A 26,608-nucleotide genomic window follows, 5' to 3' on the forward strand; every position below is an offset into this window, starting at 1 on the left:
GTATCCCGCCATGCTTGCAGTCGACTCGTCTCTTCAGGGACACTGAACCTACATACTTTGTCTTTGCACGAGTCATATCCACTCTTGCAGTTTGGAACGAAACACTTCTTGCCCATAGTCCGGCTCGATCCGTCTCCGCCAGGTATCGTCGCCACTCAAACGGCAAATCTCTTCTTCCCTTTCTTGAGATTAAACGGATTCGTCCTTTTCCACCATTTATACCCCGGGAACACTTTATTAAGCGCTTACCGAGAACAAGGGCGACTGATTGTTCAACGGTAAAGCAAATTTTGCAAAATATTAAGATTAACTTATCGTGTGCCCGCACCACTTTTCTGCGACTGCTTCCAGGCATTGTCAAACGCCGTCTGCTAGATCGAGCGACGCGACCGCAATGTCGGAGACATTATCGTCTGTTTCGGCGCCTGAGGGATTTCAATTATTATAGTGGCACACAGAAACAGTAAACAAATAGTTTTAATTATTTTAAACGCGCTTTACGTACAGTTACAATCATTTACACGTTCGAATTTCCCGCTTTTTCAGCCTCCTAACGTGTGCTGCCGTGCAGCGGTGCAGACGTGAAACTCCACCATTAGTGAGACGCGTTGCGCATCAGCGGCCGCCGTGTCGTCGGATCACGTGCTCTTCTTACACCGTGAATAAGACCATTCTTGTGAGTTTATATTTCTCGAATTATAAATTTCTACAGTTTTGTTTGATTCTCACCTAACTGAATTTTTTTTTTCTATACAGAAATAAATCGGGAGAGGTAGACACTGATAACAACAGGAAGCAGAACCCCCGGCTCTCCTGTCAACTATAGAGTGGACCACAGCATCGGTAAGCGAAAATCAGGCCCAGAATGGCTGTTCATTGCAGTGCGCAGAGATCATATGCTTATGATGAAGCACACGAAGAAAATGCTCATATTTTGCCAGCACAAAAGTGGGGTTGGGCTCAGAAACAGGCAACTGTTTACAATATTGCTCGCATGCGAATGGCATTGAAGCACTTAAATGCGCTGTAATATTTGTCACTCATTTCTGCTGATAAGAGTCGAAAGTCTCTGAATTAGTTAAACGCGAGTGTAAATGAGCGCAAGTGCAGCCCAATGCCATTAAGTATAAGGGACACAAATGAGTGCCCCTGAGTGCCAGCGGACAATGTGGGCCAATTAGTTATTCCCTGCAAGTGTGAAGAAATATGACTCAAATAAATCATAAGCCCAAGCACACTGAGTAGATTTCGAAGCGGCCAAGTATATTTGTGAAATGTGTTTGTGCATAATGTGAAGAACGCAACTGAACATATTTTGCTCGCTTTAGTTGCTTGCTCGGAGTATTACGTGTGTTCGTCTATTGTCATGACTTGATTGCTTTGTTTACACTACGTATGCGCTCATTCTGTTCAGATTAAGTAGGGATGGACTTTATTGGTAATAATGCCAGTGAAATTTCAGCTACAATGCTGCAACTTCAAAGCTCGCACACATTCGCATGTCGTTCACAATCTCAGGGCCTAAAAGACTGCCGATGTATGCTGCACTTCCACACGCGTGTGTAGTTATGCACACGTTAGGTGTGTGATATAGAATGTTCAGCTTTCTGTAGTAAATCATTGACGCCTAGTTTTATAATGCTGACAGGTGCTCAGTGGAGGAAGGCGGAAGAAATATAGGAAGACAGGCAGGTTAACCAGCGTAAATACAAGCGACCTACTCTGTGCTGGAAAAAGAGAGTATGAAGGGAGTGAAAAGAAACAGCAGAGCCAAGATTTAAAATAAAACAGAAAATGTGTGCACGTCAATGCGATGCCGTGGACTACAGCAACAGCCCGCACGTCAAGTAGCAGGGCAACGCAAGGGTGTTGAGCACAGTCTGGACAAAGGTTCTCTCCCACAACAAGGTGTGCAATTAAGCGCAGTAGAGTTTGGTTTTCTAGCCACACCGCAATAAGGGCAGTCTCATAAAAGACCTCGGATCGTTATCTCGCCGCCTCAAGAAGTTTACGGTTAACATTGAGACCTGTTTCGTGCAAGATCACTACTACATATATTGACCTTGAACTATCGAACAAAACATAGCCCTAAAAGGACCAAGGTGAAACCGTTTTTGGAATTGTCTAACATTGAGTGGAATTTCTTTTGCCTTCCAGGTACGACGGTAGCCTATAGGTCCAGGAGACATCAGGACAAATAATTCTGAACATATACGAAAGATATCTGATGTGTTTAGTTATGTCAAAATGAAACAAATTTCAAAAGGCTATTTTTTTTCTTATTAGCAATGTGTACATAAAAAAAAAAAAACATGGATCTCTTTGCGTTAACCCAAACACTGCGGTATGTATACGTAGTGTTCTCCCCAGGACAGAAGATTTTTTTACGTTGCTTGGCTTCCAGAAGAGTTCAATTCATATGCGTACATTTTCATGCAGCACTTTCATTCTTTAATTTTTCGTGCTAGTCATGGATAGTTATTTTTTTCATTAACGCTGCGAGCACTTAGCTGTCTAAGTTCCTCATTAGATAGCTTATCTATAGAAAATGTGACCTTACAGTAAGTTTAGCATGTATGTGTGTTAGGCTCCTGATGTACATATCTGCTATTTCACATAATTTTCATTATGACCAAAACTTTTTTAATGAACGAGAAAGTGGCGAACTGAGAGGCCCAACTTCCATTGGTCACAACCGCATGACGTTCATGCCAGTTCATGCGTTATGCTTGTTTCACATTTTAAAAGCTGGCCTATCTGCTTTTGTATTTCCTGTTGCCGTTAGTCTTTTACTTGGAACTTTCAGAGCTTGGTATGCAAGTCCTCATGCTGTGTTAAAAACCTACAGTGAGACTATGCTGGGCAATTCGTTGTATTGTAAATAAATCATTCTCCTTTGAAAAATAATGTTCCGTGTTTATGCCTGCATGAACATGTGTGCATTAATGTGCAGCATGCTCTCAGGTCGCGTACACAGATGAAGCGGGCATTCGTTAAAGCATACTTCAAGTGGAAGGAGAAATACTTGTCCTTTTAATAACTTGTGTATATAGGGCGCAGCTGATATAACGAAGGAACCCGTGCCTTTAGGTTTAGGTGGACGTTAAAGAACCCCAGGTGGTCGAAATTATTATTGTATAACGAGGGAGAGACGCTCAACTAATGTACACGATACCTAAATCCTAATTCAATCTCTCCTTCGAGATAATTATGTATGCAAACGTGCATGCAGTCCATCTCACCTGCTTGCAATCACTTCATGGCACACCTTGCTTTGCCAGACACGGCATAATAGCGTCGTGCCCGCTTAATACAGCGCGTGCACTTTAATATAGTCTGCACGATGTTTTTACTGCGAAGCTTTAAGGGCTCACTCTTCTGTGGTCGCGTCCGGCAATAGGAATAACTCCGCCGTATGCTGTAGGTGCGAGTGAAAGCGCGCGAGGGCGAGGGACGCGCGCTTTCACGGGGAGCGAAAGCACGGCGGAGAGCAAACGCGACTTCCCAGTGGAAGGGGAGCGTTGGGCGAGGAGGGTAGGTAAGTGGTTCTTGAGGGAAAGGGAAAGGTTGGCGCTATCTTCTGCAGCCCTTGAGGGAGCACGGCTCAGCGCCAACGGGGAGGGGTAAGTGGGAGCGAAAGAAGGGATAGAGTGGAGACGCCATGGCTGGGCGAAGCAAAACCGGCAGGCATAGGCGGCACGTATCAGGCCGAGATGGAAGGCCTTGGCGTGCTGCAGAGTCTGCAGGGGTGTTGTGCCAGGCCGGTCAGGCCCGGGGTGGGCGAGGAGGGCATCGAGAACCCTAGATTGCGTGCCCGCTCTCCCACTGCGCGCACAGACCTGCCGGCCTCTGCCGCCTGTGCCGCCGACTCTCTCTGGGCTCTCGCCCGCCTCTCCCCTAACAGTGTCGACAACGGCGTTTAGCCGATCCGTCACGTAGCCAGCGTTTCGACAGCGGTTGTGTGCGGTCACACAAACAACGCGTACAACTGTTGTCGATGGCGGCGGCGTTTTGCCCGCGTTCGCACTGAACGCGCGCGGCGTTGGTGACGTGTTTATGAAGAACGTACGTGCCCACCTTTGCCGTACATCCTATGGCGGTGTACCGTAGCGACCATAAGGCCATGGTCCCTGTGGTCACTAAATAAATGAAAACCACAGGATCATATATATTTCTCATCCTTTAATAGTTCAAATAACCAATTACACCATCACATCTTAATAGTCATAATTGGAAATACATAATTCCCACCATAGTACAGCTTCGCTGGTCTTCCAATGGAAGGGCTGACGATTTTTTTTTTTTGCTTTTTTATATCGGCATAACAAAGTAGTTTGTGTATGAATGCGGCTCGTCTTACGAACGGAGAATCGCTTGCATTCCAGATAGCAGAAAGTGCTCATTGCGGTGGTTCTGATCATACAAATGCAGCGCAATTAAGACACAATGGGCCAAACCGGGGTTATTCCAGGGTCATTTTGCGTCGAAGCCATCGACTTGCAAGGCTACGAATGGAGCCGTTGTAAGCTTCGACACGCCGGCAAAATCGCACCTGGTTATACGACATTTTCAAATAGCTCATTCGTTCTTACAACGACAGTCACCGCAGTAACAAGGTGACTTTAGCGTTTCGGCCGTACCTGTCGCATTGCGACCACATGGCCACAATTGATCCGTAGCTCTCCATTACTGAGTCCCTCGTAATCCACAGAAGTTTCGGGATGCAAAGCCCCACAATATAATTTCTTTAACCACGCCTCGATTTCTTTTATCCCGTCATTCCTTTAACCTCGACGGCACTGCAGGTATCGCCACGGTAGCTAGTCGCAACCTCACATGCACCCGGCAAGTGAAGAGGTGAAAACAAGCTAGCGTGTGCAAAGCAGTGAAGCTTCCGATATTTGCAATGCAGTTACGGTAGGCTCACGGGCGGAAATAACGACGCGCTTTACCGTTTCAAAATAAACACTGAATCAATAACTCCAACGGAGCGTAGAAAAGGCGTGGTTCGAGAGCATTTTTTTTTCTTACTCACAAAAGCTATATATGTCAGTCTTTCAGACTGTTGCGGCCAGCGGAAGTGAATGCAAATATTTGTCGGTTCAACAAACTTGGACGTGCCGGCAAAATCCGGCCCGCTTATTCGACGTCTCAGAATAGCAGAGTCGTATTGCCGTTATACCGTCGAGGCAGCGCAACAGCTCCACCTTGAAGCAAGTGCACTTAAGTGTAGTTGCAGGTCTGCAGGTTAGCGGCGCATCAGTTTTAACTGAACCTTGTGAACGAGGTTGAAGGCTTCTCAGACTAAGCCAAGTTCCGGGTTAAACCGCGACTGCAGCGAACAATCAGCAGCATAATAAAGAGAAAATATTGAAGAACAGCATTCACCTGGCAAAGCAGTTTTTATTTTCGCGCAGCTCCCATGCTCCGTTATCTTACCGTGTTTAGCCTTTTCGCCTGCGACTTTCTTAAATAAAGATATCCTGTGGCTCGGCATACCGAAAGTTTTCTTCCAAACAGCTTTCGAGTGAAGCAGGACACTCAATGCGTCAAAGCAGGACCGTCAAAGCAGAACCGGTTTTATGCGTTTGTAAAAGAATACATTTCAGCACAAGCAGCCTTGTATTATTTCGGTTGAACGTCGAGGCACGCCTACACAATATAACGAAAAGAATGCAGCATGGGAACAAATATTCCTCTCCTGAAAAAACATTTTAGGGCGCATTTAGGCGCTTTTTATAAGAATATTGTCTCGATTGATTGAATAGATGTTTTATTTATTGGAGGGTTGTTTGGGCAAATACGTTAAAAATTAGAGTCTCATGAAATAATTCGCTCAATGTAGCTAGTAATAGAATCTCGCGAAACCTAGGATTACATTGTGAAAAAGCCCCTCACCAGGCTCCATTGGAAATTTTCGTCATAGACTGGGAGTTCTAGGGCACCTTCGAGGGAGCGTTCTAGCTCAATAAATTTGAATTGGCTAATTATTAGAGGAGATAGGAGAAATTTAAATGCAGTGCTGCAGAGCTGCCAGCAGCCGATCTGCCAACATCGACACTCTCTCCCGTTGAATCGGTCGGCGTCCTCAAGCAATGTCTCTTTCCTGCCTTCTCGCATGTCACAGCCGAAGGACCACGTCACGTTTCCGTCAAGAGCACCACCTCCTTTTCTTTTCTTAAAGTATTTTATTTATGCGTACTGCACTAGGCTTTTGTTGCAGGCTGCAGCAGGATATTGGACGTTAGAGGAGCATACAGTTATACACAAAATACATTCAATTCACACTTGAAGACAACAATGGTGACTACATTACTATACAATACAGTGAGAACTTCGAAACATACTGCATCGTGTAGCGGGTAGTAACAGTCGTGTACTGCATAGACACTAAACAATCATGGGTGAAAACAATCAATAACTATGCAACCAACCACGGAAACACATGAACAAGTACAAAAAAAAAACAATTCATTGCACCAAAAATGTGGATAGCACTTGTTACAAGGATAAGGTTACAGGTACATAGAAGAGGAAGCCACAGTTAGCGTTATTTTACAATAATGTATTTCAGGAACGGTAAGTGCAATCAGAAAGCACAAAGAGGAATTTTCGGAGGGCGGGCTATCTACAATGTGGTCGGGAAGCATGTTCCTTTCTCTGATTGCACTCAGGAAAAATGAATACCTGAAAGTACCGCAATAAAGTCTGTATTCTTTAAGGTGTATTTAGCGCGAGCATGCTTGTTGTGTTCGACGAGTATGTCGATTTGTAAGGCGTGCTTGAAGAGTAAGAACATGAATTTTAGCGCAAGTATCTCAGTCGCTCACTGATTGATTGCAGATACACCAGATTTTTTCCAACAGTTCCGTGGGAAAGTTGAACCGGGCTATTCGTTACGTATAAACCTGATGGGTTCCTCTCCGCTTTTCTGCGCTTCTTGTAGCGATATTGCGCGATCTGCATTGGATGGTTTTCCAAAGTCACGTGCCGTAGTCGGTGACGTTGCAAGTAGTACGTCATACGTATGACTGTATGGTTATGGCTGCGCTGCAAAGGTGGTACCCATAAGATCACTAACACGAAAAACATTGAGGCATTTGGGCGTGTGACCTTGACCCTCAATGTGTCGGGAGGAAGGGCTCGCAGACGTTTGTTTGAAATTTCAGCTGTTTCGGAAACTTCAGCAGTGCAGCCATTTGACGCTTTGCACACACGATTGCCGACACGCGATCTACACGCTGCGCTCCTACGTTCGCAATTCCCAAAGCTGGTGAGGGGCCTTTTAAGTGATTCGCATATATTTGGTGCACCTTTTCGAAAGAATAAGGAAAAGCCATCGAAGATGAGAGTCGAAAGAAACGAAACTTCTATTTGCCCGTCCATCTTAGCCGCCTCTCGTCCTCATCGAGTTCGGCAGTTCGCCCCATCAGTGCGGCAGCATTCTGGTGCCGCACAAGGCATGAGTCTCGTAGCTGTTGTCTGCGGCGCGCCGCGACCTGTCGATAGGGGAGACCAACGAGAAGTAGCCGACATGGCCTAGCTGCGCGAGGGACTATACCTCCAACTTAAATCACCTTCGCTCGTCAGGAATAGTCTTCGCTCCGCCTGGAATCATCACTGACCTGGGCGCCAGTGGCAGGTGATAACAACTCCAGCAAGATTCGAGTGGAAAGATAGGCTGTCACGTGCGTGCCGCTGCAGTGGAGGTGACGCGCAAGCGGCTTTGCACGAGTGGTTTTCCGATAGTGTGGGCGAAAAATATTGTTCCAGCGTAGACAGAGCAATAAAGTTACTCTTATTGGATATATCGAATGAATGCTGAAGCCGCGGATACCATGTTTTGCGAAATCTGGATAACAGATTTTTTACAACTTTTTCCGGAAAAAAAGGAACAAAACTTCAGTAGAATATTAACAGAATGAGGTAAACAAAAATGGAGATCATGTTCGAAATAGGCATAGAAAATTGCATGTATCTACCCCACTTTCCGCTTAATACTTCTTTTAGCTTGCATTTGTAGCTCGGCCGATCGTTTTGTAAGCAGAACTTTTTGTTGGGCTGGTTGGTGCATGTTACTGAATTATTAAAGCGCCAAACAGACGACACAAGAAGCGCTCGCCCGTGTCTCTTCTTGTGTCGTCTGTTTGGCGCTTTAATAATTCAGTAACAGTTTTGTAAGCACAGTTAAAAAAATTGGAGGACGCTTAAGCTTCGCCTTTAAGAGTGGAACGCAATAGCATTCTAAGATTCCCCAATGCTTGTCAGGCTTTCCGGCAACTGCAGCTTTTTTTTTTCTACACCTTCGCCTCTGCGCGCCGCTCCCGTTTTACGCTGCCGAGGAGGCGAGCGCCATCTGGACGGTGTTTTTGCAAGTAACATACGTGAGCGCGCCGCTACATGAATGGTAGAAATGCTGGTAAAGGGGTTTGTATTTGAGTTTCCTCGTAGCAGAATTATGTTTTCTCGTATATTGAAATTACAATCCGACGCTATCATGTCTGTAGGTTGCGGTTAAGCCGTACTTTACGATTTTCCTGGCGGATTTTACTTTGAGAAATTCAATTAGTTCACTAACGCATCTGCGCCACGCGGAGGGCCTGCGTGGTCTGGGCGGTTCGGGATTATTTTCTCAGCCGCGGACGCCGTCCTCGATTCCGACGCCCGCGCCGGATTTTCTGCGACACGGGGCATTTAATGCTATCTCGTTAAACCGCCGTAACAGTATAAAGCGAGGTACTTGAGGAAGCTGCGGACGACGTCGTTGAAGGTCGAGGTACCACGCAGGGCGGACAGGGAGAGCTGCCTGTCGACTTCTTCGAGCGCCGCTTGCAGCGTCCATTCACCGAACACGTAGTCCTGGCACGCTCCGAACACGTGAAGCAGCACGCTCGTCCCTTCCCGGTCGTCGACGAACTCGCTCTCGGGCGAGCGCATTGCGCGTGCGAGGCCGACGAGCGAGGCGTTTGCGTTGTCGCCAAAGAAGCTGCCACCGCCGTCCATCCAGTGGCCGCACACGTAGCGGTAGAAGTCCAGGCACGGGTCTTGGTTGTCGTTGACGACGGCGCGAAGCTGCTTCATGAACTGCACGCACTTGCGCGACCTGTGAGAGAGAGGGTTTGCGGGTTAGAGGCAACCACGTATACAGAGCTGGAAATAGTTAAGTGATGACTCAAAGTAAGCAATAGTTAAGTTAAACTGGACCAGCATATTTTGCAGGTTAGAGACAGCTACGTATAGAGAGCTGGACATTGTTAATTAAGTGATGACTCAAAGGAGGCAACAGGTTAAACTGGACCAGTAGGTATTGCAGGTTAGAGACAACTCCGTATATAGAGCTGGAAGTTGTTATTTAAGTGACGGCTCAAAGGAAGCAATAGGTTAAACTGGACCAGCAGATTACACTCCTAAACAGAACAGTATAGTCACGTTTATCGAAAGCATGAGCTGGTGGTTTTTTCTATTCTTTTTTCTTACAGACGAAATCTTTCTTAGCGAGTTACCAGCACGTTCCCCTATCAGGCAGGTTTCCAGCCTCTTTCATGGGCAGATCTCGAAGATAGTGCAGCCTAAAAATGTGGGCCGATATGTGCCAGTAGGACCACTGGCCGCCTTGTATGTTCCGTTTATAATAATAATAATAATAATAATAATAATAATAATAATAATAATAATAATAATAATAATAATAATAATAATAATAATAATAATAATAATAATTGTTAATTGAGTGAAAACTCAAAAGGTTAAACTGGACCAGCAGATTACACTCCTAAACAGAACAGTATAGTCACAAACATATGAACCCCCCGGTGATGAGTGAGGCTAGACAGAATAGATAGACCCTTACGCTCGTGCGTCTGCTAGCCCGCCACCGTATATATATATATATATATATATATATATATATATATATATATATATATATATATATATATTAAATAAAAGTTGGGAGCCGATTAGACCGCCATTTGAAGTCGACGAAAGAAGTCTTCCTGAACAAGTTTGGGGTGAGGTAGGGGCGAAGTCATTGCGCACGGCCCTCAGTCGCTTAAACTATCGCGTGAGGGGAGCAGGAGGATCGTTGGACTTACATTTTTTGGCAGCGGAATCATCGGGACCCGCCTACATTTTTGAGCGCAGCTCCTAGGCACCCGTTCCTGAGGAGACCGTCGGCGTTGTCCCTCGTAACAGAGCGAACGATCACAGCAAAAGATGAAAGCGAACGCGGAGCGCAGCAGGAGATGAAAGACGGCGATAGCGAAGAGAGCACGAGGAAAAAGCGAAGGAGGGGCGTGCATCGGAACCATGAGGCGGAAAGCGGAGGAGGAGGATGTGTCGAAACCGTGAAAAGAAAAGCGTAGTGCCGCGCAAGACAGGCTTTGCCGCGACGATGGCTACGCGATGGCGCTAGAGTAGCGTGCGTCGTCTGTATGGAAACAAAGCGCTGCATGAGCGGAGGTTTGTCTGCGGCGGCTGCGGTGAATCGCGGCCACGCGTAGCCCGCGCACCGCTTCTGGCGACCTCTCGATTAGCGAGGCAGTCGCGCCACACTTCGCTCGGTTTGCAACGTGCCGCACGAGACAAATTGGCCGCGCCAGCTAATATATCGCGAAATGAAAACACGTATACACCTGCGCTCAAATTTCGCATTAGGGAGCATCGTAATCGTCAGTGAATTCTTTTAGAATGCACTATATTCCGTATCGGCCACTCTTAAAGGCGAAGCTTAAACGTCTTTGAAGTTTTCTTTCTGGAGGTCTAATGACTGCCTGTTTCGGGAGGAAGTCTTCTCAGTAGTCAATTCATTGAGTGCTACAATGATGTCGTCTAAAGTAGTACAGATCTGTTCGTACTCGCTAAATGGGAGTGTGTACCGCACGCGTGTCTATGCATATTCTGATGTCGTCATTGTGATGCGGCTTGGGAACAACGACAATTGGGGAGGCAGAAGGCGTAGGGCTAACTGCTGGCTCGATGATATCCTGTAACTTGAGACGGTGAAGTTCCTTCTCAATGCGTTGGTGTGGTGATTGGAAGCACAGTTTCCTCAAGATATGATCTTGCTGATCCTCGAGTTTTCCGACTCCTTGGAAGACGTCTGGGAACGATTCAACTACTCTGTTGCTTGCTGTATGGTCTTCAACCTGGTATGTTATCTGAACTAGACTGAACACGTATGCAGCTTCGAAAGTTAGGAATGAACAGACTCCAGGGACGACAAAATATAATGTTTTGTACCCTGTCCTCGTACATCGTATGACAGAAACTTTGCCGATAATATTCAGTGGAGACGTTGCCTTGTATGAGAAAACCTGCTCAGTCTTTTTTTATCGGCTTCGATATGTCTTGTGAACGAGAGACACAGTTGCACCGGTGCCTATGGTGAGCTTGAGTGGTACATTTATTAACTTTAATGACCGCTCGTGGAGATGAACCAAAGGCCGACAATGTATTCGCTTAAAAGCATGCTCTCCGGTGCTGATATTCCGGCTGTCTTCTTGGTTGACGGTGCGGACTTTCTTTTTTGTTGAGATGCACACTTTAACAAAGTGTCCTAATTTCGGGCAAGCCATGCAAGTTTTACCCAGCGCAGGGCAAGCGGTTTGTCCGCCTTCGTGGGGCCATTTGCCGAGCTGTCATGCCCGCCATGCCACAACGAACTCAAGAACCGCTTGCTCTTTCACTACCGCCAAATATGCCCTGGGAAGAACTCTCAGTCGACATCTCTGGCCCGTTCCCAGATAGCAAATACGTTACGCTAGTAAGCGACAATTTTGAAAAGGACCCCGTGATGTAAATCATAAACTCCATAAGTGCATGCGCAAAGCGTAACCCCTGCTATTCGAGCATTCTTCGCCCAGTTTGGCATACCGCATCAAGTAAAAGCTGACAACGGCCCACCATTCCTAAGAGAAAGAATTCAAATAGTTCACGAACAGCTTTGTTTTAGGCACCGCACAACACATCCTTGTGGCGCCAGGCCAATGGAGAAGCGGAACAATTTATGAGGACGCAAAAAAAAACGTCTACATGAGTGAACTTGAACACAAAGATTGGAAAAGTTGAGCTAGACATGTTCATGTTCTACGAAACAAGAAACAACAGCACGGACGCCATATGAACTGTTGTTTGGCAGACCCATGAAGAATATGCTCCCACACTGCTCATTAATGACTGCTGGGACAGCTCACTCTCGAAACATGCAGTCATCTAAAATCCAGAAGAAAACTGACAACAAGCACTGAATAGTTGCAAAGAGAAATGCTCGACCACATCAGTTCCGCATGGTTAATGGCTCTCATGCCAATAACTGACAGCCACAAGTTCACTCTACTGTACGACTTCATACCCCACACCAGGGGCGTAGCCAGGGGAGGGGGGGGGGGGCTGATGGGGCTTCAGCCCCCCCCCCCCCCCCCCCCCGAAATGTTTTCGAGCTGGCATGCACCGACGCCGGGAATCATGCTGGATTTTGTCTACAATGTATTTTTCACGCTCGAAAAGACATTTCGTCTCGAACATAGCGAACTCGGGCTGGATTTCGTGGCAACGCTCTTGCACCCTGGAGTCACATAACGCAAGGAGCCCCATCCGAGCACAAACTTTCAAGGGCTTTTCGATAGCGAGCGGGCGCGTTGCGGCATCTCGCAGCGGCCGCGGAATCTACGGAGCGCATGGATTTCAATTACGAAACGTTATGGGTATAAAGCTCTCATAAACTTTAGACGCGTAAGGTGCACTGACATTTCCAAAGGCGTGCTTTAAAATATTTTCAATTCTGGAACATTATGGGGTTAATGTTCTTATAAACATGGGCCAACATGCGCACTGGAGCCCTCGTGTCCAAGCCGTTCCAGAAATGAAAGCACGCGCTCGCAATTTTCCACACACACAAAAATACTAAATATCACCGTGACTGTCAGCTAGCAGCTGATAATTTTCTCCAAACATGTTCAGGAAGCGTGTCCAATGTGATCGATCAGCTGGACCAGGGCAGGCAAAGTAAAATATGAGAAAACAGAAGAAAGTAAACGGCCTATTATTGAGTAATTTTTTTTTCTTGCGGGCGACAAGGTCTGGCTCTCCGTGGCCAGAGGGACAGTGGCCCTATGGATTTAAGCATAGCCCCCTCTGAAAATACTGGTATTTTCAGAGCGCTTCTTCGCATGCGAGCTGATTGTGGAGATACATATCTGAAGAACCATTCGGAACGTTGCCCCAGTAATGCCTCGTATTCAAGCCCAGATGCACGAAACCAAATTACAGAAATTTGCCGTGAAATTATCAAAGAAAGCCTAGATGCAAAAGCAGGCTGCTTCTCCGTACTTCCTGACGAAACGACGGACATCGCTGGAATCGAACAGCCTACTGTTTGTGCAAGGTACCTAAACAAGTATGCCAACGACATCGAGGGAGTGTTTTAGGTTTTAGCACCGGAATAGGTGCCCATCTCTCATTGCGACTGCAGGTTCTTATGTAAATGTGGACAAACTGCTGCAGATTCTAGTCAGCCTTCCAGTGACCACTGCCAGCGCAGAGAGAATATTTTTTAACAAGAGTTTACTAAAAACCTACTTGCGCTCTACAATGCCTGTGGAACGCATGGTTGCCCCAGTAATGCCTCGTATTCAAGAAATTGCCGTGGGTCTATAGTCTCTGTGGGTCTATAGAAGCTGGCGCTTCTATAGACCCACAGAGACTTCTGCCGTCGGCGTCGCCGTAGCCGTCGCCGTAGCCGTCGCCGTGAGGTTCCGTATGACGTCAACGGCGATGAAATCGTCACCGCGCTCCGGACGCCGTATGTGCGAGTGAAAGGGCGCGAGGGACGCCCGCTTTCACGGGGAGCGAACGCACGTCGGAGAGCAAACGCGCGTTCTGCGCCGGGCTCCCTGAAGGTGGTAAGTGGTTCTTGAGGGAAAGGGAAAGGTTGGCGCTATCTTCTGCAGCCCTTGAGGGAGCACGGCGCAAGCCCTGAAGGCCCGCAGAATTAAGCGTCTCTTTCCTCCTTTCCATATAAGAGAGCAAACGCAACTTTTCTCCGTCGCGCGAATGGCTGTGGGGGGACGGGAGGGAGGGAGGGGAGAGCGATGTTTAGCTGCGGCAACCAAATACGTATTTATATAAAAACTCCGCGCGCGTTCGGTGCGAACGCGGGCAAAACGCCGGACGGCGTCGACAACAGTTCTGCGCGTTACTGGTGCTGCTGCATGTCCAAGTTTATACAGCTGATAAAACTACTATCCTTACTCCGTATAGCTCTAATAATTTGCTATCGCAATTGGTGCTTCGCCTTTCGGGTGAAACTGCGACAACTTTTTTTAGCTACTTTTATTTAATTCTTTTTTGAAACGAAGCAAAACCCTCCTTTAATTTTGGGTGCAGAATGATTGTTGGCACTGTGCAGGCAGTTAAATTACACATTTTCGTACTGATTTCTGCGTTATTCCTCTATTATTCTACCCATATGGCGCTGTCGCGTCCGCCGCATGGCCCGAGTACATATCACGATTTCTGCGATCAAGGTTTGTTCGTGTGATATTTTATTTACTTATTAAATAGACAAAAAAACTGCATCATCTGCCTTTCTGTGCGCAAAGTTTACTATCTGTTACTGCGCAACATATTTATTTGTCATGTTTGAGGCATAATATACAGTCACGTTTGCTTAAATACGTAGATTTATTGGATATTTATACGTGTATTTAAATATCTTTTTGCGAGGTTGTGTATACAAGCCGTGAACTTTGTTTCCAGCGACTCTTTTTTGCCCTTTAGCGAGTTGTACCTTCGCATTTGTATATTCCATTCTAGCTTCGCATTTATAATGTATATTTTGCAGAACTGCTACTTTTTATTTGTGCTCACTGTTGCGAGTATAATCTCGGTGTAATTACAATACACGACCGGTTACAGCTGCTCCTGCGCAATCTATTGCAACGAGGGAAAGCGTCATTGAGGCTTTTTCCTGGCCGTTGCATATGTACAAAAATGTAAACAAGGTTCTTGAATGACAAAGATTCATCAAAATATTTGTCCTCAACGTATTCATTTCATGGCCTTTACGTTTTTCATATCAGCTGCAAGCACTGCTTTGCTGGTTTCGAACTGATATAGTTCTAAAGCTTGTGTGATACTTTCTTTACTTATTAAATAGAAAAAAAAACGTGGAAGCATTCATATCAGTTATTTCTGCCACAATTTTTGGGACAGACGAATATATTCTTTTATTTAAAAAATACATATTTTACTTCACAGTGCACAGCGTGCAATAATTCGTTTGCAGCATTTAATATACAATGACATTGGCAATGCAGTTATTATTCTTGCATTGGATCCCGCGACAAATTCTGTAAGGAGGAGGCCGTGCTGCAACCTGAGCCCCCCCCCCCCCCCCCCCCCCCCCCCGAACAAAATTTCTGGCTGCGCCACTGCCCCACACTATCATCGCTATCCATGGACCACAAAAGCCATGAGGTGAAACAAATATTGTGCGCAACGTCACTACTTTTCAAGACGCAGCAAATATCCAAGGAACTCCTCCGGAGAAGTCTGAACTAGACGTCTTGCCGTCACTATTACCTTGTCTGGACAGTTGCCCCTTCACAGCTACAGACAAGCCTACAAGTGGCCCCAGTTCACCTGTGCAGGTCACTATACTAACCGGCGGTACTCTTTGCGAGGCGGCAGACCACCAAGGCGATTCAGTCTTTGATGTATGAACACTCCTTGAGTTAAATTGTTCTTCCAGGGAGAATAAATATACTGTCTTATTGCTATGTTATACCACGCCAACTATTCAAGGCCAGTTGACAACTATGTGGCGTGAATGCTGTTACATACTCACTTTATCTAACCGAATGTATATACGCAGTTGGCAATTCTGTATGCTCTGCAATGGCAGAATAAAGAAGTGTCCGTTACAATCGTGTCCGTTATTACTCAGTTGAATAATTAAACTTCAAGGCAACAATACCATCGTCACCAAGCCGTCGTCGTCGTATTCTCGGGGAGGGGGGCATCGTCATCTTAATTTCATCATGTCGTCGTTATACTATTGTCATCAGTTCGGAATTTTCGTCTAACTGCCACCGCGCCACCTTCATCATAGGACCTTTGCCATTCGAGTCGTCCCTTCGTCATTCTATTGTTGTCACTGCATCGACGCAATACGTACAGTCACCGTCATGCCGACATGCTCGTGGGCGACCTTCGCAAGTGAGTGTCATGCTAAAGTGGGGCATAACTTAGTTTGTCGCATATAGCCGAAGCAACGCAAATCACATAATGAGCGGGAGAGATGTTAAATAAAATTAATTTGGGAAATACTATTCATATTCTTCATATTACTCGAATGCTAATCGGATTAGCGCTGAAGTTAGAAGGGCCTTGAAAGACATGATCAGGGGAAACGCTGCTGGAGAAGATGATAACAGTAGATTTAATCAAAGATGGAGGAGATATCACGCTTGAAAAGCTTGCGGCCCTTTATACGCAATGCCTCACAACTTCAAGTGTACCAGAGAGCTGGAAGAACGCCAACATTATACTAATCCATAAGAAGGAAGACGTTAAAGAATTGAAGAATTATAGACCCATTACTTGCTTTCAATATTGTATAATATATTCACCAAGATAATTTCCAATAGAATCAGGGCAACACTTTGACTTCAGTCAACCAAGAGAACAGGCTGGCTTCAGGAAGGAATATTCTACGATGGATCATATCCATGTCATCAATCAGGTAGTCGAGAAATCAGCGGAGTACAATCAACCTCTCTATATGACTTTCATAGATTATGAAAAGGCATTTGATTCAGTAGAGATACCAGCAATCATAGAGGCATTGCGTAATCAAGGAGTACGGGAGGCATACGTGAATATCTTAGCAAACATCTACAAGGATTCCACAGCTACCTTGGTTCTCCACAAGAAAAGTAGAAAGTTACCTTTCAAGAAAGGGGTCAGGCAAGGAGACACAATCTCTCCAATGCTATTCGCTGCTTGCTTAGAAGAAGTACTCAAGCTCTTAGACTGGGAAGGCTTAGGAGTGAGGATCAACGGCGAATATCTCAGCAACCTTCGGTTTGCCGATGACATTGTCCTATTCAGCAAGAATGGAGACGAATTACAGCAAATGATTGAGGACCTTAATCGAGAAAGTGTAAGAATTGGGTTGAAGATGAATATGCAGAAGACCAAGATAATGTTCAATAGCCTGGCAAGGGAACAAGAATTCAGTATCGCCAGTCAGGCTGCAGAGTGTGTAAAGGAGTACGTTTATCTAGGCCAATTACTCACAGGGGACCCTGATCACGAGAAAGAAATTTACAGAAGAATAAAATTGGGTTGGAGTGCAAACGGCAGGCATTGCCAAATCCTGACTGGGAGTTTACCACTGTCGTTGAAAAGAAAAGTGTACAATCATTGCATTCTACCGGTGCTAACATATGGGGCAGAAACTTGGAGTTTAACAAAGAAGCTCGAGAACAAGTTAAGGACCGCACAAAGAGCGATGGAACGAAATATATTAGGACTAACGTTAAGAGACAGGAAGAGAGCGGTGTGGATCAGACAACAAACCGGGATAGCCGATATTCTAGTTGACATGAAGCAGAAGAAATGGAGCTGGGCAGGCCATGTAATGCGTAGGATGGATAACCGGTGGACCATTAGGGCTACAGAATGGATACCAAGAGAAGGGAAGCGCAGTCGAGGTCGGCAGAAAACCAAATGGGAAGATGAAGTTACAAAATTTGCAGGCGCAAGTTGGAATACGCTAGCCCAAGACAGGGGCAATTGGAGATCGCAGGGAGAGGCCTTCGTCCTGCAGTGGACATAAAATATAGGCTGATGATGATGATGATGATGAATCGGATTACCGTCGCCAGTCATAGTGAGATAGCTTCTGCAGTAATGTGTTTTATTACGATAGCATTATAGGTGGACTTCACCATTTTCCCGGTATCATCGCGTGGCCTAAATACGTGGATCGATCCTCATGAAGGCACTGAAGTCTGAAAAATGTGGACCGATCCCGAAGGTAGAGAAGTCTAACACAGCGTCTCAATGCGCTAGGTGTCACGTCGGAAGAGCGCGAGAAACTGGCACTTGACGCAGGCGCCAAAAGTTTCAACGAGCCACTTGGGAACAAGAGAAGCATGCGTACGATCGTGACATAATGGCTAGAGCATTGGGCTGCTTCGTTGAAAGAAGTTCAATCCCATCGTCGGTTACGCATTTCCTTATAGACCCTTTTCACGGCTATCCTGTGGGCGCTGCCATGTTTGATCACGTGGTGACGCGTCCATTGCTTACCTCAGTCGCTTCCGTTTCCTCTGCGTTTACAAAGGATGTACAGCCTCCCGCATTTTTAGCTACATCGCGCGAGCGTCCATCAAGCGTCATTTTAGCGCCTTTAAGCAACGATAATCAGCGAGACCGACAGAAGTACTCTCAAGTGCACTAAACACTCTCCTGTGCAAGAGCCGTCTGTTCCATTCAGGACGACGTACGACCATATTATAGTGTTCTCATAGCTAAAGAAAGTTGCAGTTTCACCCGAAAGGCGAAGCATCGATTGCGATAGCAAGTTATAATAGACAGCTATACGGAGTAAGGTTAGAAGATTTATCGGCCGTGTAAAGCTACAAATATTCGCTTACTAACTAAATAAACAAGCACGCTGTCACGCGCGCACAGGTGAACATGAACACATCTCGCTCGATGTCCACGAAAACTCGTCAAAAGGCTGGAGTGAGAAAGCGCGGTCGCGAGCCAATTGGCCTTCGCGCTGGCTCTCGCTTCAACGCGCACTAAACGTCGGAAGCACAGCCCATACGAATGATGATGATGATATGTGATGTTTAATGGCGCAAGGGCCAATTGGACCAAAGAGCGCCAGAACAACATTATTAATGCGATCAGGTGGTGCTATGTAAGATTGTGCAAGTAGCCTGGCTGTAAATGGGCCTAAAATTACCGCAAAATGCGTGAAAACTATACAATAAATGTATGAGCGGGGCATCGCAGATCGCTTTCAAAATACGGCGCCCGCGCGGCAGCTCCGTGAGCAGCAGCCGCGGAAGCAGAACGCACCCCCCCCCCTCTCCCCCGTCTCCGTAGGCTGGTTGTAAATGGGCCTAAAATTACCGCAAAATGCGCAAAGAATATACAATAAAAGTATGAGCATGCACACAGCGAAGCGTTAAATGTTTAAGAGTTGACAGTGGTCGGAGATAAACAAGATGAGAACAGTGCTTGTGAATCACGATGCGATAATCTGAATTGGCGTCTATTTATGAAAGGCTGAAGGATATCGCTTGGCCTCAACAATAGTCGTACGAAACAGCATACGAAGCTACCGGCTCTCGGCGCATGCACTTTGTCCCCATCGCAGATCGCTTTGAAGATGAGGGCCCCGCGTGCGCACACTTCGTCCACATCGCTGATCGCTTTCAAGATACGGCGCCCGCGCGGCAGCTCCGTAGCAGCAGCCGCGGAAGCAAAATGCACTCCCCTCCTTCCCGCCGTCTCCGTAGGTCGCCTCCTCCCGTGCCTCGCGCGCGAACGAAGACCGCGCGCTTCTGGCCGCCTTCCTCACTCGCGTGCGCGAGATTGAGCTGCGGTTGCCGGCTCACCATAACACGCTTTCACTCGCACGCACAGAGTACGGCGCCAGCGACGATTTTATCGCCGTTGGACTTTATACAGAACCTCACGGCGGCGACGATGGCGTCAGCGACGGCAAAAATGCGCTTGGAGCTAGCATATAATTGCTATCGCAATAAACGCCGGTGTAGCTATGCAAACCTGTTTTGGCGGATATCTTGGACGGTGACTGGGTGGATGGCACGCGAAGCTTTGGCTACAGCTTCAAAGGGGATTTAAGCGCTTTCGGAGCTCATTACGCTTTGTCCAAACGGCGCGAGCAACGTATACGAGGTGTTTGTAATAAAAGCAGGGCAAAAATGTATTCCAAGCTATCCTACCTTGCCGCTTATGAATTGGATCAGTACCAGTGTGTTTAGCTCTTCATTTTTTATTTAGCAAATAGTTCTAAGCAGCGGCTTATCACGTTTCTTGCTATGTAAAGTTCACCGGGTGGTCACTTTCTGATTATTTTCTGCCTGATCGCTCGCGGGTGTGCTCAATTGCGATAGCTTTGTTCTTGCTGGGCACAAGGCTTGTAACGTAGGTGTTCGTTACGTTTGTACTGAAGAAGAACGAGCAGTATGCACTGCTTCAAGAAAGACGACGACGACGAGTTGGTCGAAGCCGTGTGCCTGTGTTGCCTGCGCTGTGTAACCTCTCGTTGCAGTGCTCTACGCCCTAATTACACTATAGTGCCTATCTACATTTGGTGGAGGTGCTGGGCCCTTTACCGACCTGGAACTCCGCAGCCGGACGCTCCCTCCCGTCTCTGCCATGCCTGAGGACGCCGAACAGCCCGATCCTCCCCAGGCTTCGCCTGTTGTCTGCTCCAGTGCCCTACGCCACCGCGATCCTCCTGTCTTCAGTGGCGCCGACGATCATGACGTCGAGGATTGGCTCTCCTCATACGCCCGCGTAAGTGCGCACAACAAATGGGACGACAAGGATAAGCTGACTAACGTCAACTTCTATCTTTCTGGAGTCGCTCATCTCTGGTTCCGGAATCATGAATCCGACCTTACCACCTGGACTGCTTTTACTAATTATTTCAAAGAGGTCTTCGGTCGCCCTGCTGTGCGAAAGCTTCGTGCGGAACAACGCTTGCGTGGTCGCGCTCAGCAAAAGGGTGAAAACTTCACCAGCTACATTGAAGATGTCGTTGACCTTTGTCGGCGCATCAACCCCACTATGCCAGAAAGTGAAAAGATAAAGAATGTCATGAAAGGCATCGACGATGATGCCTTCCAGATGCTCTTGGCGAAAAATCCTCGAACGGTTGACGAGGTGATCACCCTGTGCCAGAGCGACGACGAGCTCCGCAAACAACGCCTCAACTACGCGCCGAGCTGCCGCGCCGGACGACACGATTTCGGCCCTCACCGACAGTTTCAATGCTGCTCCCGCCCACTCCGCGTTCCTCGACCAAGTCAAACAATTTGTTCGAGAGGAAGTGGCGCGTCAACTGTCCCTTTTGCCTGCTACCCGGTCGTCTGAGTCCTCCTTGTCTCCGGAACTACGTCGGGTCATACACGACCAAGTGAGCGACGCAAGCCGTGTGCCTGTGTTGCCTGCGCTGTGTAACCTCTCGTTGCAGTGCTCTACGCCCTAATTAATTACACTATAGTGCCTCTCTACACGTTGTAATAGCTTGTAGCAAACACGTATTATCGCTAATCACTCGCTTACCGCGTGGACCGTTACGAAACATTCAGTTTCGAACATTAGTATGGTGTCGGCGTCATTCCCGTCACCCATGCTTCGGCGCATTGATTCCATTGTGCGCCCGTTCACTTATTCTTGATACGGTGGCGATAGAGTGAGCGTAAGCTTATGTTTAAGTTTAGCTGGATGTGTGTAGATAACGTGCGAGAAACTTACTATATGCCAAGAAGCGGCGCTACACCCTTTGTGACCGTATAACGAGCGGTACTCACTCGTGCAGACGTTCCGGGGTTGAAGTCCTTTCCTTGGAGCATAGCGCTACAACGCTGGCGAATGAGTGATTTTTTTTATCCTCGAGTGAAGCCGTGCATCGCGAAGAGCCGGCAACACAGGCAGTCCTTTTCTAGCAGCGGTCCGTGAGCTTGAACACACAGATTCATTCCGTTCCTTAATATGAGAGTCACAGTTTTTGCATCCAACTACTGCACAAGTCTTCACTCCACCGCTCCACATTTTCCAGCATGAATGCAGCACAGTGCGCTAGCGAAAACCCAGTTGCATTTCCGACAGCTGATCACACAGGAGCAGGGCATACGAGATAATGGTTTCGTATTCGTGCGCTTTCGCTGAGGCAACGTGCGATGATAATGTATTAATGGCATCCCCTTTGAAAAGGGGCGGTAGCAAATAGTCACCTTGCCTGCTTGATTTAATCAGGTATGCTATACATTTTTTTTATCTAGCCTTTTTGTATACATCTACGGAAGGTAGTGGAGGTAGTGAAGTTAGCACTCACACGACGAGAGGGGACGCATGGGAATAACGAAGCCTAACGTTTAGACCAGTGTCGAACCGAATTTCTTGTGTGTTTTTTTTTATTCCGATTCACCGAAAACACTTCAGTGTTTTCGGTGAATATACTCTACTCTATATACTCTACACGTAGCTTGCTACGTGTAGAGTAGCTTGCCAATACTGTATACACGTAGCTTGCTTATCTCGACTGCTGACTGGTTGATGCTTCCGTCCAATTTAAACCCAAGTGCTTCTGGAAGGTGTACTTTACCTACGGTTCTCACTGGGTGAATCCCTTCGCGCATCCCATTAGGGATGTGCTGAGTGGTCTCCTGATTTTTGCTGAAGCATACACATGTCTCATCTAGTTACGGCACTTTCGGCGGCGCGCCTCCGAAACCGCCATTTTGTGTCTCTAGAACAAACTGGTTCGCGAAAAGGATTAATAGCATTAGTGATATATATAAAGGCAGAAATCAATCACTTTGGTGTTATGAGAAAACGGCAGGTGTGCTGAGCGTAAGCGAGGGCGCCACAGTGTGCACGAAATCGAAAGTTTCAAAGAGATATACGAGGTATAGAAACATCGCTTGGATACATTAAAGTGCACATGCGCACCCCTGACGCTCGCGCGCTCAGCTATCGAGAAGTCACAATAATCACAATCCAAGCATGCTATCGCACACAGAGAGTTAGCGGCTCGGACTTACGGCCTACTTACGCCGCCCCTCTCCCCCCCCCCTCCGGTGAGGGTCTCACCTGCAGGCAACCTGGGCGGCAGGATCACTGCGCGAGACGACGAGCAGGAGGACGGCCGCGATCACGCTGCACAGGATGGCCGCGAACGCGACGCTGACCATGAACAGCGTGCTCTTCTCCTCCGGGAGGAGGGAACGAGCGCTGCTGTCCATCACGGTGGCTGCGAGGAACAATGGGGCAGCTGACGTCGATTATTACTGGAATATGGCACAGGATGTACACCGACCCAACCGGCATATATAAGACCTGATGGAACATGTTATAACGGCGCGTGTGAGGACGGGACACACACACACACACAAAAAAAATGCCCAGAGGACAATCGGCGATTGTCCTTTGTGCATTCTTTTTGTGTCCCATTCTCACACGCGCCGTGATAACATGTTCCATCAAGCCAACAACCAACTAGCCCATCTAAGTATCTTAACGGCATAAGACCACCGTTGAATGCGGGGTTCCTGGACATGCTGTTATAGCCGGAGAAGAAAAGGGGAACTGAGATTTTGCGCGTACGGGTATGTAGTACTCGACGCAAAATATGCGCACTTCTCCTGAACCAATCGCGAAATACGTCTCAACACATTCCCCGAGAGAGAGATGGCCGTGTACTTTGATTTTTGTATGCCTTAAAGAACCTCCGGTGGTCAAAATTATACTTGAGACCGCCCATTACAGCGTGCATCATAATGATTTCGTTGTTTTGGCACGTAAAACTCCCGAATTTAATTGGTTGTACTGTGCGTTTACTCGCGATCGACAAGGACGAGCTCAAGAATTATTTCCCTTTTCCAAACGCTGCAACTTAAATTACTAGTTGTGCAGGTAACGGAAGGGGCCGCGCGCTACTTGTCTTTTGTGTGGTAGCAATCCGTACTTAATGCAAGGCGTGGCCGTCGCGTGCGTCGGTAAGCAGCAGATCGGAAAGCAGCTGCTCGAGACGTGCGCGTTATGTTTGTTGCTTCGCCATGCTTTCTAGGCTCACAATATCCAAGCATGCTTTGGGTAACTGCCACCTTGCACGTTCTTCCTGCTTCACTCATCCTGCCAGGAATCTGCGTTTCGTGTAGTAGCCGGCCATCGGTACGAGCTTACTTTAGCTGTGGCGGGGGCATTCGCCCGACGAGAAACTATAGATTTGCTTTGATGAGGCATGTATCGCGCTAATGCTTGCGCTCGTGCTGCTGGTCCCAAGGTGATTCTTGTTCGTATAGTGCCATGCTAATTGGTGCCTAACGCATGTGTTCTTTCCGTGCTCACAGTGATGATGACACTCCCTGGGAGCCAAAATGAAAGCAGCCGTGCTTGCGCGCCCAGCTACCAACGAAACCAACCGCAATCGTCACCGTCTCTGCACATCTCTGCAAGCCTGCATGACCGCTTTGTGACTGCATCATAGAGAAACAAAAGTAACTAAACTCAGTGTATACCTCTAACTCGACGTCGTATACCTTCTTGTCGCACACCTGCGACACGCACTTGGCTTTCACTGTCACATCACCGTCGATAATTTGTTCAACACCATACGTGTGGAAGCAGACGCTCCCCTTTCATGAGGTTGCCGCCATGAAAAAAGCTGTCGGCAACCTTCTTGAAACCACATTGCAATCTTTGCATCGCTGTTCCGCAAGCAGGCGATCTGCCGCCGCTGAAAACGGAGCGTCGTGTGCAAGAGCAGCGAAGGAAAGCGTGTGCGAAACAACGTAAACAAAGCGGAGACGGCACCACGGCGCGACCACTAGTAACGGTGGGCGCGACCGCGCTGCTTGACATTTCCACATTGGGGACGCTGTCAGCAGGCGCAGTAGCGCCGTCTGGCGATCGTTTTCTCGTCTGTACCAATGCAGTGAATGTATGTGAAGCGAGGCTTTATTGAGAGAGAGATGAGGACATATTGTCACGAAGTTAGCAATCGAGGCCTCGGAAAAAACGGTGTTCTTTTTTAAATCTAGGCTGACACTCGGAGAGCGCGCGTTCCAGTACGCACTTCGTCATTCTCGATGATGCAGCGGCCGGTCATTTCTCCCCTTCAAAAGCGACCGTCCCGGTCAGGTGGGCAAAATAAAGTGCATAAGGTGGCAGGACAGCTCTAATGTCAAATGTGGTCACAGAAAGCTAAGGATAACCACAACACTGCGTAGGACGACGAAGGGTTTGAAAGGTGCACGTCACTCGCGGGTGTAGTACGGCTGCATCCGTACTACATGTACAACTTCAGGGCGGGGACGTCGTCGGCCGAAGCGAGGATCAACGCTTTAGGGCAGGATCTCGTAATTCACATCGCAAAGCCGGCGCACAACCTCGTATGGTCCGAAGTATCGTCGCAATAATTTCTCCGAGAGCCCACGGTGACGGACAGGTGTCCACACCCACACGTGGTCGCCGGGGTTGTACTGGACATTCCGTCGGCTCTGGTTGTAACGACGGGCGTCAGTAGTCTGCTGGCTGCGGATGCGGTTCCGAGCAAGCTGGCGAGCTTCATCTGCTTTCTGGATAGTCATCAGCGCCCTCGCTTGTCGTGGTGCCGTCGTCTACTGGAAGCATGGCCTCTAAAGGTGTCGTGACGCGACGTCCATCATCATCATCAGCAGCAGCCTATATTTTATGTCCACTGCAGGACGAAGGCCTCTCCCTGCAATTTCCAATTACCCCTGTCTTGCGCTAGTGTATTCCAACTTGCGCCTGCAAATTTCCTAACTTCATCACCCCATCTGGTTTTCTGCCAACCTCGACTGCGCTTACCTTCTCTTGGTATCCATTCTGATAGCATCAAGAACGCTCTTCAGCCGTGCCAGGTGTTCATCGAGGGTGCTTGAAAACACAACGACGTCGTCCGAGTAGAGGAGGCACGTCTGCCACTTCAGTTCAGCGAGCAGAGTGTCCATCATTCGCTGGAATGTGGCGGGAGCGGAACACAGGCCGCATGGGACGACTTTAAATTCGTATAGCCCGTCAGGTGTCACGAATGCAGTTTTCTCGCGGTCGCGCTCGTCGACTGCGATCTGCCAGAACCCTGACTTAAGATCTAACGAGGTAAAGAACTGGGCATGACGTAGACGGTCCAAGGCGTCGTCAATCCTTGGCAGGGGGTAAACATCGCGCTTGGTGACTTTGTTAAGCCGTCCGTAGTGTACACAGAAGCGTAGTGTATTGTGCTTCTTTTTTACCAGAACGACGGGGGACGCCCACGGGCTTGTCGAACACTGAATCACGTCATCGTTCAGCATTTCTTTAACCTGGCGTTTAATCGCCTCTCTTTCCATTGGCGACACGCGATATGGATGCTGACGAACTGGGCGCGACGATCCCTCTGTGAAAATACGGTGTTTCGAAACGGAGGTGCGCTGAACTTTACATTCTGTAGAGAAGCAGCTATAGAGAATTCGTTCACGAGGCCTAATAGTCGTTGCTTCTGTTGTTCCGACAAACCGGCATTAATGTGAATGCCGCTGCTAAGCGTGGTACTATTTGTCATGTCTGGTGAAGTCACCTCTAAAGTGCCGACATCGGAGAAGTCCGCAATTTCGTTGAGGAAGGCGACAGCCGTGCCTTGAGGGACGTGCTGAAACTCGTTGCTGAAGTTCGTCAGAAGAACTAGTGACCGTTTGCTCTGCAACTGAACAAGGCCTCGAGCTATGCAGATATACCGTTCGAGCAGCAACGAAATGTTTGCCTCGGGAATGCCCTCATTGTCGTCGAACGCGTCGGAGGTCACAAGGGCTAATACGCTACTCCTCGGCGG

General features: G+C 47.7%; 1 protein-coding gene across 1 annotated transcript in view; it reads right to left on the reverse strand.

Annotated features, from left to right (window-relative positions):
• Positions 1 to 8,446: 8,446 nt before the first annotated feature.
• LOC125944863 (nuclear pore complex-interacting protein family member B13-like) overlaps positions 8,447 to 26,608 on the reverse strand; it is a 43,414-nt gene continuing 25,252 nt past the window's right edge. The window contains exons 4-5 of the mRNA XM_049666271.1: positions 22,870 to 23,029; positions 8,447 to 9,103 (exon numbers count right to left, since the gene is read on the reverse strand). Of these exons, the coding sequence (XP_049522228.1) occupies positions 8,701 to 9,103; positions 22,870 to 23,029 (563 nt within the window). The 3' untranslated portion in view covers positions 8,447 to 8,700. The remainder of the gene's footprint in view (positions 9,104 to 22,869; positions 23,030 to 26,608) is intronic.

The sequence above is a fragment of the Dermacentor silvarum genome, chromosome 4 (assembly GCF_013339745.2).
Source record: "Dermacentor silvarum isolate Dsil-2018 chromosome 4, BIME_Dsil_1.4, whole genome shotgun sequence".
NCBI classification, from domain to species: domain Eukaryota; kingdom Metazoa; phylum Arthropoda; class Arachnida; order Ixodida; family Ixodidae; genus Dermacentor; species Dermacentor silvarum.